An 18,909-nucleotide genomic window follows, 5' to 3' on the forward strand; every position below is an offset into this window, starting at 1 on the left:
GGGGCCCGGCCGGCCCCAGCTCACCTAGCAGACCGGATCCCAGGCGGCCCCTCGCCCCATGGCAGCGCGCGCCGGAGCAGCCCGGCTCGCGAGTCCCGGCCCCGCACACAAAGCCGCACGGGCGGGAGGCTGCGGCGGCGGCTCCGCCCCCAGACCAGCCTCGCTCCAATCAGCATCCGCTCACTTCCTCCGCCCCGCCCCCCAAGCCCCGCCCCCCGCGCTCGGCCTATCACCGACATTGGCCTTTACATACGACGCCCCGCCCATACCGCGGGCGGTGCGAGGCGTCTCGCCGGCCTGGTCGCTCCCCTCCCCCCGCAGCGCGCCGGGCGGATCCTCCACGCGCCGACCCCGCCCCCCGGGCCGGCGGCGGTTGGTGAGGCGGTTCCAGCGCCACCGTGCAGGCCCGGCCCCGCCCCCCCGGGACCTCGGGCCGAGGCCGGGCCCCCTCCGGAGCCCGCAGGGACCCAGGGGCTGCCCAGCTCCCGCCGAGCGGCTCCCCACAGGCCGGCCCGCGGGCGTTACCGAGCGCCCGGCCGCTGTGCACAGGCGGGAGGAGGACGGTGGTTATGGAGCCGGTCTGGCACCGCAGTCACTACATCGGTGCAAGAGGCAGCGCTGTCCACACCTGATGGGGCCGGGCCCGCCGGGCGTTCATGCCCCGGGGCTAAGGACCAGACCCAGCGACGGGGCTATTTTCCCACGCAGGGCTTTCGGGGGGCAAGCAGCAGCCCCCCAGGCTGGCCCTGCCTGGGAGTGGTCACGTGAGGGGGGATGCGAGTGACTCAGACGTATAAACTCCCCCTCGGAGCGGCAGTGGAAGCTTGTCGCGGGCAAGGGTGCGGCGAGTCCAGTAACACAACCGGCGGAAGAAGCAGGAAAGTTTGGTTCCAGCATGATGGGGACTTGCTAATCTTTCCACTGGAGGAAAGGGACTTTCCGCTGATTACAGACGCAGTCCTGGGCCCTGTGCAAGATGCACCATTTCCTTTTAAGGAGCTGCCTTGTCTCTGGGCCAAATTCATCCTGAGTGTAATTCAACTTCAGCAAAGTTACACAAAGGATGAACTACTCAAAGCTGTGTTGTTGCTGATTGGGGAACAGGGCCATCTTGGGAATAAAACTACAAAGCCAGGGTGAGCAGCCTTGACAGTGGAGCTGCGGCGATGACCAGTCTGCAGGGAGGTGATAAGAAACCCCACGGTGAGTGGGTACAGTTAGTGAAAGTCACTTTAGGTGTTAGTTAAATATAGAGTTGTCTAGTGACTTGGAGCAAAACTAAGTTATTAAATGAGAAATGACACAGGAATGTCTGTTTTGCGTAGGACCTTCCCCTCCACACTGAACAGGCTGCTGCCCCTGGAAGAAGAGTTTACAGGTGGGAATGAGACAAACTCCGACTAGTGAAGCTTTAGCTAGACAGCGTGCTAAAAAGGGCAGTGTGGACGCTGCTGCTTGGCCTGCAGCTTGGCTCTCAAGCCTAAGCCGTCGGATGAGATTGGGAGCCCAAACTGCAACGTCCATGCTGCTATTTTTAGCACACTAGCTTCAGCCCCAATACCCTGAGTCTGTCTCACTAGGGTGGATGGGTCGCTCCCAGCTGCAATGTAGACATACTCAGCCTGGCCTGCTGGGACTCTATGAGAGTGATTCAGAATTTCTCCTCTGGCTCCAATTTCAGCCCTAGTCTACTCCATGGCCCCTTGCTTCACCTGGCGGGGGCTGCTCCAATAGATTTTCTGAACACATGAAGTCCTGCTAATTTGCAGGGACTCTGGATTACCCTGGGCAGGATGAGGGCTCCCAGATGTAACAAGTTATTAAACACCAGTATTTCAGGCCAGTGAGCCATGTTGACCTGGAGAGAAGACACTGCCAAGGGCTAATCTACTTGCTCTATTAAACACCTGAATCTCACTCAAACACCTGACTACTTCCCCAGGACTCCACTGTGCCAGATACAACAAGGGATAGTAAAGCAGTTGAGTCTCTTTCCCACGTTTCCACAAATTTGGAAGTTCCCTGCACACTGTAAATAGTCTGTGAACCTGCTACCAATCTTAAGGCTGAGGGAATCAGGAACGATACATGAAGCGAGTGTCCTTGTCTGGCCTAGGACCACTGGCATGTCCTTGTCCTCTGAGGCTACCTTCAGTAGAGGCTAGCCCAACATCTGCAGTATAATCTAAGCTGGCACCCGATGACTGCTGAATCCCCGTGGGCAGTATAGGTAGGAGGGCTCATCGTTCTAGGCCATCCACCCTGATTCGGAGTTGGGCTTACAGGCAGTTTTGGAGGAGTGGCCGCTCTTGATGTGAGGGATTTGCACCAGGATCTGACACCTCAAAGTGACAACTTGGGAGTGGATGGCACACCAAGAGGGGCAGGGGCGGTAGGTGCGCTGAGAGGGGTGGGGGACAGGTGGGCGGGGGCGGTGGGCATGCCAAAAGGGGCCAGGAGTGGGGAGTGCACCGAGAGGAGTGGAGGCGCCGAGGGGGGCAGGAGCAATAAAAGCACCACTCTCATCCATCAGTGGTGGACATTCTCCAGTTGCACTCAGGATGGAGACTGGTTCTCCACCTCTGACTAGAGGATGATAGGGGACTGCAAACCCAAACGACCTTGTGACCTCAGCTGAACCATATCATCAGCCAGATGTGATGGCAAGAAAACCAGCATGTCAGGGACACGGTGTGTCCTGGTCTCTATACACAGGCTAGGCCTGACCTCTAGAACATGGAGAAACATAAACTTCACAGACTACTTGAGAGCCAGGAACGTCTGCAGAAGTCACCACTAGGCGTAGCTGCCAGCGCTTCCAATTCCATATGTGGACAAAAAAAGAGGGGCTGCTGGAATATCTTTGCAAGGAGGAACATGTTTCCTGCTAGAGGTGGGCCAATGACACAACACTGGGCAGAATCCATCGAGTGGGGAGCAATTTCAGCTGAAGAGCCTTTAGACTTAGCCAGGGCAACATAGCCACATTGAAAAGCCAAAGACTAAGGATCACCTTGGAGCTGGGGCCCCTGATTTGATTGGCTGGGGCTAGTGTATAAGGGAGGGGGCCCCACAGCCAGGCCTTAAAGCGGGCGTCAGCACTCTCAGCAATTTCCTACCTTCAGGTCTGTACTGAGCGATGATGGTCACTGTCTGCCCTGCCCGTTTCAGAGCTGCTGCCGCCTGTTCGTGAGTTGCGTTCCGTAGATTTGCACCATTTACCTGACCAAACACAAATGAGGGAATCCGATTAGTTATTGACAGGGCAGCTGAGAGCCACAATGCCTTGAACTGTCCTCAGCTCACCAGCTGAGACCTGCTTCTCTCCCTCTCAAGTCTGCTCCATACACTCTGCTCAGAAGCCCCTTTCCAGAAATAATCCCCTTAGCTAATGTCCCCCTGAGATACTAAGCAAGCAATCCAACTGTTGATCAGTGACCAAGTTCCTTCTCTGACCCCTCTGCAACACCACTAGAAACCCCCCATTTATATCTTGACCCCAGACTCCAGTCCTAGCCAGCGATACACCTGAACTGCTCTCTCTTTCTCTGCAAGTTGCAGTTTGGCTACCACAAGTAGCTTGCTGGTTGAGAATAGTGCAGAGGGAAGATGGCTTCACTCACCCCCTATACAGCCCGGGGAAGGTGCTCACTTCCCCCATTCGGGGTTCTATATCCACACAGTGCTGAGCACACAGTGCTACTGCCCCTGTTTGCACCTTAGGACTTCTCACTCTTTGAGGGAAGGAGTCGTCCTGCGAATGCACCCATTTTCCCCTGGACTGCCTGCTGGGGAACTGAAAGAAACCTGTGAGGGAGCTGACAGCTCGGAAGGTAAAGGTGACAGTTGTCAGCGTTGACATTCCTCTGTCTGTGCCAGCGAGATGTTCTGGATTGATTGAAACTGCAGTGATTGAAACTCAGTTGGTGGTCACCTCTACAAATTCTGGGTTAACTTGCAGTGACTGCTACACCCCCAGCAACGGACTGAAATATTTTTGTGTGTGGATGCAAAATGCATTTCAGTTGACTGAGGGGGAGGGACAGTTTCTCCCATGGAGGTCAGGCCAATATCTACAACCTACCAGTAACAAATTCACATGCATTAGAGAGAAAGGGGTTTTCCCATCACTAAGGCCTTATCTACAGGGAAAAGATTTACTGGTTATATTGATCTAGTTATACAGTCCTCCTGTGTGGGCACGTACTCCAGTATAAGAGTGGCTTTCTTAAACCCCTTCCCAAGCATCATAAGCTATATGTAAAAAGTTACTCTTATACCTGTATAGTGTGTCCACATGGGGAGGGTGGAGTATACCAGTATAACTAGACCAGTTTGAATTCACACCTTAGCACATACCGGAAACACTGTCCTGTGTAGACAAGGACTAGCACTCCAAACTACAGGCTGAGTAAGAGCAACAGCCGATAGGAACGATACACACCCATTTCAGCAGCCAAACAGGAAACCATTACAAATAACACACACACACACACTGACCCCTCTCCAAAACGGCTCTAGATACAATCACAGAGTCTCTCGGATCACACTAGTGTCCTTCTTCACCCAGATGATTGAGAGCCCCCGCCCCATCCCATTCGCTGTCCAGGAGGAGACATCAGGGCATTCCTCTCCAGACAGTGCCCTCCCACTAGCTCGCTCAGGGCCAAACTCTCAGCTGCAAATGGGAATCTTTTCAGCTCAAAGTCCAGCTCCCAGCTGAACCCCATCAGAGTAAATGCCTCGGAATCTGGCATGCCTGGGTTTCAGGGGACTGATGTCTTCCCTAGCAACGCAGAACTCCAGCAGCTAGGGCTAGTGGAGGCAAGGGCTGTGCAAGCTTCCTACTCACTGGTTCGCCAAGGCACCTCCAGCTAGTCCCATCCTGGACTTCTAGCCACGCCTCCACAGTCCCGACCTGCGATTTCAGCCCAGGCCAGTTATGCCAAGTACTGTTGTTTTATGATGGGAACAAAGGCATCTTGGAGATTTCATTCCAAACTCCCTTGAGACCCGCTCTGTGTTCGAACCGAGGTCTCTAGAAGCGTAGACATGGTCCCATGGGTGAGCTGAATACACACCTAGGTTCCCAGGGGCTTAGACTCCGGTTGCTGGCCCATGTCACCGCACCTGCACTAGCTAGATGGAAGCGCGCGTGGGTATGCCTCCCTGCTCTACAATCACATCTTCGCTTGCTGTGGAGACACACCCGGAGAGAATCATTCCCCTCCCAAGCATTGTGGCAATCTGCGTTTCTGCCCCAGGGCTCAGCTGTAATTCCTAGCCTCAGCCTCTCCCTCCCTGGGCTGGCAAAAGCTTGGACAGTGGTGCTAGGAACAGCAGGGTCAGGCTGAGGATGGGGAATTTGAACCTTGCTCTACAGCGTTCGCTGCTGCTCAGTTTGGGGAGTCACATCTGTGGGTCGGTCCCTGTGAGGTAAGGGCATAAATTGGTGGGGATCTTCAAAACCCCAGGGAAAGGAGGAAAATCCAGCCCTCCAGATCTGCTTTGGCCTCATCTGCATGGAATCAATACACTCAATACACTCATCCCAGTGGCAGGGGCCAAACTGAGAGATGGAATGTACCTGCCAGGCCAGGCCAAGCTCAGAACCCCCCTAAAGAATCTCTCTGGTGTGTGGCTGAAAGGATGGTTTCTAGGCAGCATCCACACAGCTACCCTGAGCACACAGTGCTACTGCCCCCATCTGCACCTTGGGGCTCCTCACTCTTTGAGGGAGGGAATCTGGGTTTTGTTGGCCAAACTGCCCAGTTTTCATACTGCAAAGTTCCCCATGCACACTGAGAGCTGAGGAATGAAAACACACGTGTCTGTGACTGAGAACTCCAGCAGGACTGCATACATTGCTGTCCAGACTCAGCCGCTGGGGCTCAATCATGGGGCCTGGTATCCAGGCCTCGCTCTCCCAGCTTTGCCTGGGCAGCCTCATTTTGCTGTGGAAGGGGTCAGAATCAGATAGATTTGTGTCTGCACTGCTGAGAATTATAACTAGGGATGCAAAACACAAGGAGATCAAATGAACTACTAGAGGCCAGGGACAGGCGCTCTGTAAATGCCCGAGGTAGGGGAGACAGGCAGGTCGAAGAGGCAGACTGCTAGACATAACGCAGCTATAACAGCGAGAGCAGCTCCCGGCACACGAGCCCTGCAGCTGGTCAAGGCCTCTCTCGGCAGCAGTGACAGGACTCACCGACAAGATGCGGTCTCCTCTCCGCAGCTCCCCACTGAGGTCGGCAGGGCCGCCAGCCAAGATGAAGGAGACGAAGATCCCCTCTCCATCCTCTCCCCCGACGATGTTGAAGCCCAGTCCAGTGGAGCCTTTGTGCAGGATGATTTTCCGGGGCTCTCTATGTGAACAGACATCAGACATTTAGAGAAAGGAGGGCACAACTGCCAACAATGTCAACTGCAGTGCCCTGGGATCTGGTGCTTCCAGCTGTGCAGAAAGAAGGAAAGCCACTGAGCACAGCAGGGCGAGAGCTTCCTGATGCACCTGGAATCCGGCAGGGCTGAAGTCTCCCCTACACCCAAGCTCAGCCTCTTGCGACTCATCAGCCAGCAATGAGGAGACTGGCAAATCACAGAGCAGGTGCTGGGAGTTGCACCATCCAACAGGCTGGAGCCTAGGGCTCCCGTCAGTCACAGGATCTGGGCCAAGGGCTGGAGGCGTTTGGAGCTCAGCAGCCGGCTGAACAGGCCTCTGTACACAGAGGAAAGGAGCTGGGGAAGGGAAGGGAAGAACTGACTCTTGGGACTACAATGGGGCTCCAGAAAAGCTGCAGCCTGGGCAACACGCAGTGAGCTGGGCGGCAGTTTTATGCCAGCCAGACTTTCACCCTGAGAATAACCAAAGGGCACTGACTGGCAAAACCCACTCCTCGTCAACAGAATGGGCTTTACAAAATCCTTTCCATCGCGAGTCCCTCTGGAACATCCTGAAGTGCTACTGAATGCTAACACAAATCATTAACTTTCTCAAGGCTTTATATCAAGGTGCAGGTCGCCCAGGTGAAATAAATGCAGATGTGCGTCAATGGTTTAACACAGACACTGGTGTCAAGCATGGATGTGTTCTGTCATCTCTCCTGTTTGGCTTGGCCATTGACTTCCTTAAGGACAAATCCAACACAGGTAATGCATGGCTCAGCAGCAATACACTAGAAGATCTAGGTTTTGTTGATGACATAGTCCTTCTAAGGGATAGTTTAACTAGACTGTCCAGCATCACAAAACAGACGGGATTAATAGTTAATTATGAAAAAAACAAATCGAACAAGAACCCCAGCAATTACCAACTCAAGCATTTCTTTGGAAGGCAAAGGAAGAAAGAAGTGAGTCAATTCATGTACCTTGGCATTAACATGCAAGCTAATGGGAATGTCCAGAAAGCAATAATGTCACAAATTGGCAAGGCAGCAGCTGCATTTACCACAAGGATTCTCAAACTCTTTCTGCTGGGACCCCCTTTGAAAATATTTCCGGCTCTGATGACCCCCTCCCTCCATACCATGCCACCATTACTTCTGCGCTGCTGCTGGCGACAGTGCTGCCTTCAAAGCTGGTCGCCCGGCCAACAGCCGCCACTCTCTGGCCGCCCAGCTCTGAAGGCAGCACAGAAGTAAGGGTGGCAATACCGTGACCCCCCTACAAAAGGCTTGTGACCCCCTTTTGGGTCAAGACCCCCAGTTTGAGAAATGCTGATTTACTAGCTTAAACAAGATTTGGTCATTGAAAATCTAATCTATACAAATTACAAATCTTGAGCCCAAATGTTATTTCTGTCTTAACATACGGATGTGATAGCTGGAAATTCACCAAAGGTACAGGGAGACAGACATTTAAGTGCCTTAGAAGCAAATGCCTCAGGAAAATACTAAGCATTAAGTGGAACAAATTTATATCAAAACGCTGAGATCCATCAGAGAGTTTAACAACACTTTATCTCTAAAGTTACCCAGGAAGATGATGGAAATACCCAGTCCAGGACATGTGCTAAGAATGAAGCCAGAGCATCTGCTGTGGAGGAACAGGTTAAAGTGGCAGTAATCCCTGTGCAGGACACTACTCAGAGAAGTAAAACAGGGATTTAACCACCCTGAGGCCATGCAAAGAGCAGCCCAGGCCAGACAGGGAGAGGGGAACCCTGTTCATGCCCTAAGTCAAGTTTGGTTGTGCAGGAAGGGTTCAGATTCTGATTCAGGGGACTGAACAGGCCCCTCTGCGCACAGAGGAAAAGAGCTGGGACAGGGAAGGACTTCGACTCTGGGCACAACAATGGAGCTCCAGAAAAGCTACAGCCTGGGCAATATGCTGCCAGGCTGCAGGGGAGCCTTTTCCATGAGCCCCACGGGACAGACACAGGCTCCACTATCATGAGGTGTGAGGGAGATTTCTCCCCCTTCACTGACACACACATCCTGGCAGCAGGATTTACAGCGAGGGACACCGGGAGGGAGCCCAGAGCCAGGGTCCCTCATCCACCGCCTCCCCATACTGGGGTGAATGTCACTTGGAGACAGTTACGGGAAGTAGCTGGTAAGACGAGAGGGAGAGCAAGAGAAGGAAAGAAAGAAGGAAGAGTAGGATGTCTAAGGAGGGCTTAGGCCTGGGCTGGAGCCTCTCGCCCCAGGCCCGCATAGGCCCCATGGTGCGGGCGGGACAGGGACTGGGGTGGGGGGGCTGGCACTAGGAGGAATGTGATGGAATTAAGCAAAAAGGAAGGCAGAGTCTCAAGCCAAGCCCTGACGGGGAACAAGAGCCAGCTATGGAACTGTCTCCAGGGGAAGGGGTGGGGGTCCCACCGCTCATGACACTATGCTAGTAAATCTTCAATAGAGAACAACCCTGCCCTGGCCCCTAGGAGATGGACTGGATGGGACCTCTGGACCTCACTTCATAGGCTGCCCCCTTCTGCCCCGAAAACTGCCATCTCTGTGGCTCAAGGGCAGCAGCCCTTAAAGCACTGTGGCATTTCTGCAGAGAGAGGATGCTGCAGGGAAGGGGCCCAGGCTGGCGCCCAGGGGCTCGCAGCTGGCCTGGTTCTCTGTGACCCTGGGAATTCTCAGACAGCGGGGAGAGCAGTTTGTTTGGCTGCGGCATCTAAACCACTGTGTCCAACCTGGAGTGTTTAGTCTTCTGCTTACAGAAGCTGGAGTCTGTAAGTCCCAGTGCCCTGCAGTCTTGCTGACAGACAGACCCCCTGTCCCACTGCAGGGAGGCGTTGTTTCAGTGGAGTAAACTTCAGTACAAACCTCCGCCCACCACTGCTCAAAACCACAGACACTGAGGGCTAGCGTTCCCCCAACACAACCCCCTAACTTCAGTTCTGTGTCTGCGTTACATCCAGCTGATGTTAACCGGGGCTGCACACACTCCTGTCTGCCTTCCAGGACAAGCATAGTTAACTCCTAGGTTATACCAAGGCTTGGCACAAGCAGAAATGCCAGGTATAGAACAGCTAGGACTTTTCGGTCAGTTCCGGTATCACCCCAGCCAGGCACCGCACCCTGTGCCCGGAAACCTCTCCCAGACGCTCCTCGCTGCCTGGACAATGGTCCCACTCCCCTTCCCTGCATCAGCTCAGACTAAGTGGTATTACAGAACAGTACCTTTGGTCCCATTTCTTCCTGTGGCCTGGCTGCTGCCGGGAGGGAGAGAGAGATGGGGGTCCCCCATAGGACATGGATGACGAGACGTTAACAGTGAACATTGGTGTGCTGCGCGCTCTGCCTGTGGTTTCCCTGCCTGGTTCTTGCTCCCCAACTGAGCATGCGAGGAACAGGAATGTTCTGAATGCTCTCAGCTCTCAACCCCCTGCTCTGTTTATCTCTGCCTTCTCTCTCCTGGGGCTGCTGCAGGACACGCGTCTTCTTCACCCGCACTCAGCTATTGAGAGGACACAGACTTCAGCACTTACTTCACTCTGCTTAGACCTTACGGACTTAACCCATTCTTGCCCTCGCAGGCAAAGCCAGTATCATCCAAGCCAAGGTACGGAACAAAGGCTAAGCTGGCAAGTTTACTTTGTATACTTGGAATATTGTCCAATAACAGATCCTGGCCCGTGTTAACCTCTCCCACCAGCACTGACACTAGGCCCCTCAGTAGCACCTTCCCCTAGAATACAGACGTGCAATGGCATCAAAATGCCAATCAAACCCTATGCAGTTGGGGCCAAATCAGCATGCAGTACCAGAGTGCAAAGGGCCAGTACACTGCTCACTGATACAGGCAAAAACACATGTTTCATGTCAACCATCTGCTGTACCAACAGCCTCTGACTGTTCACCTAGAGCAGTGCTCACACGGTCAGCCGACACTGACAGGAGGACTGGCTGCTGCCTGTCCAGGCAGATCGGGAGAGCAGACACCACCATTCTATCTGCTGCCCTAGCACATAGCTGTGTGCACAAGAGCTCAGTGCTCCCTCAGTGAGGGAGCCCTCACACCCCATCACCAGTGCAAGAACCCTGCATTAAAAGAACCCATCAGATTAAAGTGATCGTATTCAGACCCTCTGAACGTCTGTCAAAAGAGAACATTACCCTCATGTGGTGAGCCCAGAACCCCCTTAGTCTAAATTGCCACCCCAACACGCCTCTCTCCCCAATCCCCACCCTAAACAATCCACCTCAGTCCCCCCCTCCCGCTCTCCTGGCCTAATCTGGGGAGTTGGGGGCAGATGGTGGGGCTCTGGAGGAAGATGGGGGTGCTGCTCTCGCCAGGCTAAGTTTGCGCTGGAAATTCAGAGAGTGGAATGTGGCGGAGCTTGTCGGTACAGGGCAGCGGAGCGGCCGGATGCATGGCTGGCGAGTGGAGTGGGGGCGGCGGTGGAGCCAGCTGACGGTGGGGATGGGAAGTTGGGCAGAGAACATGGAAAGTGCTGTGCCAGTGGTAAGCAGGTTATCATGAACAAGGGCCGCCCCTGAGTAAATCCTGCAGGCACAGAGTTAAGACACCCAGACACCCAGGTCCTGAGGCTTTGGCTGATTTCTCTCTCTCTAGCTTCCACTCTGAACACTGGGTTTGTCTGGTAACAAGGGACTGAAGTGCCCGTGCAGAGGCCTTGTCCCTGGCAGTGTCTCACACGGCAGCTTGAGACCAAGAGCTCCCTGAGTGCTGGGCAGACCTTTGTTTTTCTGGCCATGCCCCAGCCAGCATTTGTTCAGCTGTCCATTCAGTTCAGTCAGTGTCCTCCCTAGCCTTCCCTGTGGGCCGGGAATGGCCCCCTGCCACACTTCCCCACTGGGTGAGGCTGCAGGGCTGGAAACCAGGCAAAAGCACCAGCGCTCACTGCAAACAGCCTGTGTTAATGGCTTTGAATTGGGGTGTTAGGAGCTCAGATGCTCTCTCCTCCTTCCCGCAGGCTGCATCATACTCCTGAAGGGAGGCTGACCTCTCCTGAGGTGAGGCCTCTCCCCCCACAGTGCTTCCACACCCTGACTAACAGACAGGGTCGCTATGGAGACGAGTAACCCTCCAGAGGGGGGCAGACGTAGAAACAGTCCCTGCCCCAGGAGGTGGACAGGCTAGCCCAGGCCCAGACTGCCCCATTCAGAGAGAGGCAGGCCTAGGCCTCACCCAGTGTGGCTGAATGGCTTTGTGGCAGGAAGGGTATGACTACGGAGAGGAGGTTGAGGGGAGGGGGCAGTGTGAGGGGGAGTATAAACCCCATCGTGGTAAGAAGGGGTTAATAGAGAGCTCTATTAGCCCAGCGTGTTCCAGCTGGAGATGTGTCAGACTAGGGCGCAGTCCAGAGGAAGGTGTTCAGAGCAGTGTGGAGGAGACCCAGGGCAGAAGTGGGCTGGAGTCCCTGCTCTGGCAGGAGTCAAGCAGAGAGGGAACCATGGCAAAGCCGCAGGGCTGGAGAGAACACCTGTGCTGAAACTTGACAAAGGAGCAGAGCTCCAGGGGGTCGCCCTGTGGGCTGATGTTCTGCAGAAGAGCGGGGAACAGGCGAGCCTAAGATGGGCTAAAGGCTCCAGCCTGACACAGGTAGACGTTGCTGAGTACGTGTTTTGTCTGGTGTTGGGGGTTTGCCAAGGGACTCCAGGGAGAAGCCCTGGGAGCTGCTCCTCTGGAAAAAGAGGGAGACAGAAGAGGAGTCCAGATGTACCGGAAGATGTTCTGTTGATTACTCTTATTTTGTTGGACATTATTTGTTTGGGACATTGATACCCCAGAAGGGGTGGAACTATCCTGGGGCCTGGCCAGAGGCCAAGTCTTCACCATGCCAGGCCACTGAAATCCTGAGGAAGAGCTGCTGGAATGCCGGGCATGCCACAAGGTGGTTGGATGGTGAGCCTATGGCAGGCCGATGATGTGAAATTCCAAGTCCGGCCCCACTTGCCCTGGGCTCAGGGGACTGGGGAGGCTGCAGACCATGGAGTGTCTCTTGCTACTGCACAACTTCTGGGTTGTTAGCAACACTTGGTTGTTAGCGTCTCAGCTCTTGGCACAGCCATGGCCTCTTCTGCACGGAGTGACTCACCCACGTGGGGCTGGAATGAGACAGCACCAAAATCATGGCCCCTTTTGTTCAAATCAGGATTGGCCCCAAATACCCTGCCTTGTGCTAGCCCTGCATGGCTGGACTCATGTGTCCTCTGTCTCTGGACTGTCTATATCAGGCTAGGACTCAAGGAAAGGAACCAGGTTTTAATCTGGTTTAGCAGGTCCACCCAAAAAGGTTTCTAACATGGTCTGGGCAGCCAGTGTTTAATCACACCTCAGACTAGACAGGACTCAACTAGATGAGGCTAGCAGAGTTCTGACATGGTGTGGCCCCATCCCCACTGACTGGCCAGATCAGGGCAGCACCTTTAACCCTGCTTCCCTAGCGGTGTTTGAGCCACTCCGTGGATGCGGGTCTGGGTGCATTTCCTCTCAGTTGCTCCCTTTCCCTCTTGGCTTTGGAAGCCACATCTGAAGTGTCTGCTTGGAGTAATGGATGGCAGCTGCCTAATGTAAACGCTTCGTCCCCACAAAGGCACGGCCACAGAGTGATCTCAGCCAAGTCCTATGGAAACGTCACGTGGCGGGCAGCATGGGGGACTGGAGTTTATCCGGTTATCTGAGGCAGGTTTGCTAAGGAGTCTGTGCTACAGCTGCTGCTGTTGTTGAAGAAAGCTGCAATGTCACTACAGTCTGATCTTGTTTCTTGTTCACCAACATCAGCGAGGAAAACCATCCAGGGCCTTACAGTTATATCAGAGACCTGCTCTGCTTCCTTGAGCCTTGGCAAGGCCTCTCCACACTACTCCTTTGGGGTCCCCAGCGCTCTCACATCTACCCACAGCTTGACCTCCTGGAATCACAACGGCCACTGCTATAGCAGGGCAGCACTGATGGCCTGGAGGTTTGATCCACCACTGAGCCCAACCAGTGAGTTCTGTCCACAGTGAAAAGTCCTTGGCTCTCTGGCTTTGCAAAGAGAACAGAAAGAGCGCAACGCTGGGTCTGAAAGCTGTGCCTATACAAAGGTGATCTCCTGGGCTTCGTACAGCTCTCCTTTTGTTGTCTCCAATGCGAAACAGAAGGAAAACACAAGAGAACAGGCACAGGCATTCTGCATCAGCCCAGTGCTCCAATCAGTCCAGTATCCTGTCTCCAACAGTGACCAGCCCCAGATGATTCAGAGAAAGACAGAACAACAAGATCCCATCAAAGGGCACACTATAAGAACCTGGAGAGATAGATAGGAAGAACAGGATAAAGCCCAAAGAACTAAGTCTCTTATCCCACCCAACAGATCTCAGTGATGATTCACACCCTTCGCTTCTCTTACGCTCATATGGGAGTAGGATGCAGTTAGTGAGTAGCACATTGCAGCATTAACGCCCCAACCCTCGTATCAAACAAAATGCAGTGGGGTCTTTAATGACTACAGAAAGGCCAGGACTTTGATTTTATGCCTTACCCCACCCCACCCGCCAAAAACCCACCAAAACCCCCCAACTACCTTCAGCAGTACAGCACCCTCTAGCAGCATGGTGGGCACTGGGGTCCATGCTAACTGTAGGAACAATGGCTCTTCCTGAATCAACACCACTCCCCGCAGTGCCGCCCCAGGCAGGGATAGGGCTCAGTGCTGACTCAGCGGACCAGCCGGCTACCAGAGCTCTTGTGACATCAGAAAGAAAGACCCCTAGCTGCCCTCCGGGCTAGAGGTGACTGCTGGTCACGCAGCAGTAAAACGCACGTGGAGACTGTGCTGGCTCCTGCTCAGGGCCCTGAGTGCGTCAAGGTGGTTTTGCTGCACATGGTACATGAGGATGAGTTGCTATTTGGTGTCTACCCAGATAGAACTTCTCCAGCGAACAATTCCCCCGCCCCCCGGCCTAACGAGTTCATAGGTTTCCATTACTGCTATCGTCCTTCCCGGCCGAGTGGGCGAGGGGTGGGCGGGAGGGAAGCCGCTTGCACAGTGAGGCAGAGCAGAGGCACGACATGGGCACTGTCTGCCATGGGCAGTGAGCGCAGGGCTGGCTGCGGAGAACGCAAGGGCTGGAGGCACCTCACTGAGATGCAGAGTGAAGCTGGCGTAGCCGAGGAAGGCCGCGCGCTTAGGCAGAGCCCACCACACAACAAATCAAAGCCTGGAGAATCCAGCAGCAGCCGGCACCAGCTCCTGCCAGCCTCCCTGGGTCTGTGCCTTGATGGCCCCGGGCAGTGTCTTTTGCAGCGTGCAGCAGCATCCTCTAGTGGGCAGTTCCTGGCACTGCACCACAAACAACAGCCCAGTCATTGCTTCTTTACGCCTAGTCTATGCTTAAGGGTCTAGAGGGAGGGGAGGGGAGGGGCTGTTTTACCCACGTCTGTCCCCATGAATGCGCGTCTGACACAGAAAGGCCCGTCAGTAATGGGCCCAACATGAATGATACACTACAGCCTCCAGTCATAGCCCCCAGTGTTACGGCTCCCAGGGGAGCTGGAGCCGGGATGCTGCAGACCTTGGGTACGGGGACACACGTGCATGTTCAGGGCAAGGTGGAGGCACTTAACTGCTTGACTTCATTTGAACTCCACACTGCCCTGGACATGCAGGAGCTCCTGTTCAGGGAGAGAAATTAAAGCAGGGACAGAGCCCAGCCACCAGGACCCGAGTGACGGGGCCCAGCAACAGCACAGGGCTGCAAAGGGGGCCCCAAGCGCTGGGGGGTCTCAGGAGCGAATGCAATGGAAATCGCTGATACTACGCATAGGAGCTCCGCCATTCCCTGCTGAAACAGCTAATCTGTATCCACACCGCGTGTGCGCATCTCCCATTGCCAAGGAAACACAACCCTCACCTTGCACATCAGTCCAACCCCAGTGTGCCCTTGCATCGCCTTTCACACCACACGGAGCGCTCCATCCACTGATGCTGTGAGACCAGCACGTCATCATGTGATGCCGCTGCCACAGTGCAACAGCGTCAGGTTGTGAGACAAAGCGGACACGTGAGGACAATTTACAGTCCTTTATTATTTATATTTGGGACCCAATAACGTGCTCCAAGCCTGGGCAACCCCTACCCCGAGCCGGTCCTAACCCCGCCGTCACCCCGACCCCCACCCCGAGCCGGTCCTAACCCCGCCGTCGCCCCAACCCCGAGCCACTCCTAACCCCGCCGTCGCCCCCACCCCGAGCCGGTCCTAACCCTGCCCTCGCCCCGACCCCCACCCCGAGCCGCTCCTAAGCCCGCCGTCGCCCCATCCTCATCCCGAGCCGCTCCTAACCCCGCCGTCGCCCCAACCCCCACCCCGAGCCTGTCCTAATCCCGCCCTCGCCCCGACCCCCACCCCAAGCCGCTCCTAACCCTGCCCTCACCCCACCCCGAGTTGGTCCTAACCCCGCCATCACCCCCATCCCCACCCCGAGCCGGTCCTAACCCTGCCGTCACCCCACCCTCGCCCCGAGCCGGTCCTAACCCTGCCCTCACCCCAACCCCCACCCCGAGCCGGTCCTAACCCCACCATCACCCCGACCCTCACCCCGAGCCGGTCCTAACCCTGCCGTCACCCCGAATCTAAAGCCAATTGTAGCCCTGCTGTTACCAAACACTAAAGTCAGTTCTAACCCTGAACCAACCCCAGCTGTATGCTGAAGACAGAGAGCAAATCACAGTAACAGTGACTAAAGCCCTTTGTCTTTCTCTGCCTCAAAGAGCTTTGCCTCCTACTTCAAACTCACCCAAGACCCATTTCTGCTCCTTGCTCCACTGAGAGAGAGGCAAGCGCTGGCACCACTTGGAACCCAGTTGAATTGCTCTGTGTGGGATGTTAATGAGAGCGAGGAACCTCCCAGTGACAGGCAGGAAGCAGGAGAGCTTACAGCACTGGCAGAATCCCTGGTGCATGAACAGTTTGAAATGAACAGATGGCAGCGGAGCCCTCTGAAGACCCAGGACTCTCAAAGCAGAGACGCATGCGTGGCCCAGGATGAAGAGATGTACTTGGGCTGCCAACATTTTTACACCACTATCATCCCGAAGGACCTCAGCATCATCTCCAGGTTTCAGTGCACTGGTGGGGAGCGTCCCTGGGCTCTGAGCGGGGGAACGGCCTGAATTGCCCGTGTGGGATTTACCATAAATGTGATTTGCATTTACAGGATTTTAATGAGCAAAGGAAATGAAAACCAAAGAATCAGAAACGTAGGAGCACTTAAGTCTCAAAAGAGTTCAAAGAGGAACAGAGGGGGCAAAGGGGAATGGGAGGGACATGGGGAATGGGGTCAGAGCCACTGAAGCGATCTCTCTAGCTTGGCGCTTATCCCTCCGGATTTCCACAGGCCTGAGGGAGCAGAATCTGCCCCAGGGACTTTTAAAGAATGCTAAACCCACTGACAAATAGGGGTTTTGTGCTGGCACCTGCTGCAAGGAAGCTCAGCACCTGTGGCCCTAGGCCTGGGGACGGATTCACTGGGTCAATAAATATTGTCACTCCACCCACAGATCCCTTGGAAAAGAAGAGAGGGAGGGAGGGGGAGAGCTCCCGGAGCTGTCTCTACCCTCAGGCCCTTGCTCACCTGGTGAAGTCTTCCTCTCCAATCATATGTCGAGGGATGGGCGAGTACCTAGATGGGGTCGCCTGTGGGGGGGCTGGGTAAGTGGGTTTGTTCTCAACACTGCCGAGGTAACCCAGACTGGTGTTATGGCTTATGTGGTTATCGGCCAAGGCTGAGAAGGCTGCAGAGAAGGAAAAGACAAAATCAGGAGCAGAAGTCCTGGGCCCGGCTGCTCTGGTATACAACTAGGGAGCAAGAGAACGCACATTTCCCTACAGTGCCCCACACTCTGTGGGGCTCCCCACGCCCCAAGACCCTCCCATCCCCTTTCACACTCTCACATGCCCTTCTCCCTTTGGCCCTGCTGTTCAACCCCTACATCCTTCCCCGAGGGTTCTTGTGGCCTTCCCCTCCCGCCGCTGGCGCTGTGGCACAGCTGTGCTCCCCTGGGAGCCGGGCTGAGGCTGGCAGGCTGGTGTACGTACTGCTGGCATAGTCGGGGGGCGCGTACATGTCGTTGAGGTGGACGTTGCCAGGCTTGGCCACTTTCAGGTACACCATGTCGGAGGTGTTCTTCAGAGAGGCCACCGCCTCCTCATGCCGCACGTCCTGCAGGTTCGTGTTATTCACCTGCGAGAGAGAACGGGCCAGGGGCGGTGAGGGAGACGGAGGAAACAAACGGAAAGGCATGAGAGGCAGAGGAGGGGCCGGGGAGGAGAGAAAGGACTGGGTTCAAATGATCCCAGTTTTGTTTCATTGATACATCCCTGGTGAAGTGGGATACGACGTGTCTCCAAGTGGCGTCTCAATAGCACGTGCTGGGTTGCATCTCAGCTGCAGAGACAGCTAGAGTCTGATTCCCAGGCAGCAAGCAGCAAGTACAGCCATTCACTGGGCCTTTCAAACACTGCCATTTGCAGCCGCGTTGGTCCCAGGTATCTCTTATGGGACTAACTTCTGTTGGAGAAAGGGACAAGCTTTCGAGCTTCACAGAGCTCTTCCTCAGGTCTGGAGAAGGCAACCAGCATGTCCAAGCTAACCACAAGGTGGGACAGATTGTTAAGCATAAGACGTTCACAAATGCTGTTGGCCAATTAAGGGTTAGCGGGCAGAGGGGTGTGTTAAAATGGTTGAATGAGCCATAACACCAGTGTCTCTGTTAAGACCATGGTTTTTAGCGTCCAGCCGAATTCTGAATGGAAGTTCCCAGCCTCGTCTCTAGAAGGTGTTGTGCAGGTTTCCCGTGAGGATGAGGACTGGGAGATCGATACCGAGTGATCCCTTTGAGAAAAGTGTTCACCCACAGGTGACGGGGTGTTTTTGTCTTAAGACTGCCTAAGCCTTTCTTTGGGGTATCATCAAATAATTACAACTCAGACTTGATGGGGACCACAGCCTTAAAGAAGTCTTTCCTGAATCCCCTTTTCTGGCCTTCAAACAACCTCCAGCCTCACCTGGCTCATCATCAGAAGCAAGCTCCACACAGACCAGGAGACGCCAACTCAAAGTGGCACCAGACCCTGCCAGAACAACAGATGCAAAACCTGCAGACACATCTCTGCTGATACAATGATCAACACCCCCCACAATGCACCTTTCAGAATCCATGGGTCCTACACAAGCCTATCGCAACGTGTGGTGTACCTCATCCACTGCTCTCAATGCCCCAATGACAACTATGTGGGTGAAACCCGACAATCACTACGCTCTCAAATGAACTCACAAAGAAAAATAAGACAAAAACACCCCGTAACCTGTGGGTGAACACTTTTCTCAAAGGGATCACTCGGTATCGATCTCCCAGTCCTCGTCCTCACAGGAAACCTGCACAACACCTTCTAGAGACGAGGCTGGGAACTTCCATTCAGAACTCAGCTGGACACTAAGAACCATGGTCTT

General features: G+C 54.7%; 1 protein-coding gene across 6 annotated transcripts in view; it reads right to left on the minus strand.

The window, feature by feature from the left end:
* Positions 1 to 18,909, minus strand: part of DLG3 (discs large MAGUK scaffold protein 3) — a 163,035-nt gene that overhangs the window by 47,257 nt on the left and 96,869 nt on the right. For 4 of the 6 annotated variants that reach the window (XM_024217568.2, XM_024217566.2, XM_024217572.2 and 1 more), the window contains 4 exons: positions 17,496 to 17,640; positions 17,032 to 17,191; positions 6,212 to 6,368; positions 3,120 to 3,222 (listed from right to left, as the gene is read on the minus strand). In XM_024217568.2, the coding sequence (XP_024073336.2) occupies positions 3,120 to 3,222; positions 6,212 to 6,368; positions 17,032 to 17,191; positions 17,496 to 17,640 (565 nt within the window). Of the gene's footprint in view, positions 1 to 24; positions 108 to 3,119; positions 3,223 to 6,211; positions 6,369 to 17,031; positions 17,192 to 17,495; positions 17,641 to 18,909 lie in introns of those variants that run through there. The other 2 variants (XM_024217569.2, XM_024217571.3) reach the window with 2 other exon arrangements.

The sequence above is a fragment of the Terrapene carolina genome, unplaced genomic scaffold (genome assembly GCF_002925995.2).
Source record: "Terrapene carolina triunguis isolate 2854851 unplaced genomic scaffold, T_m_triunguis-2.0 Scaffold131, whole genome shotgun sequence".
Classification (NCBI taxonomy): domain Eukaryota; kingdom Metazoa; phylum Chordata; order Testudines; family Emydidae; genus Terrapene; species Terrapene triunguis.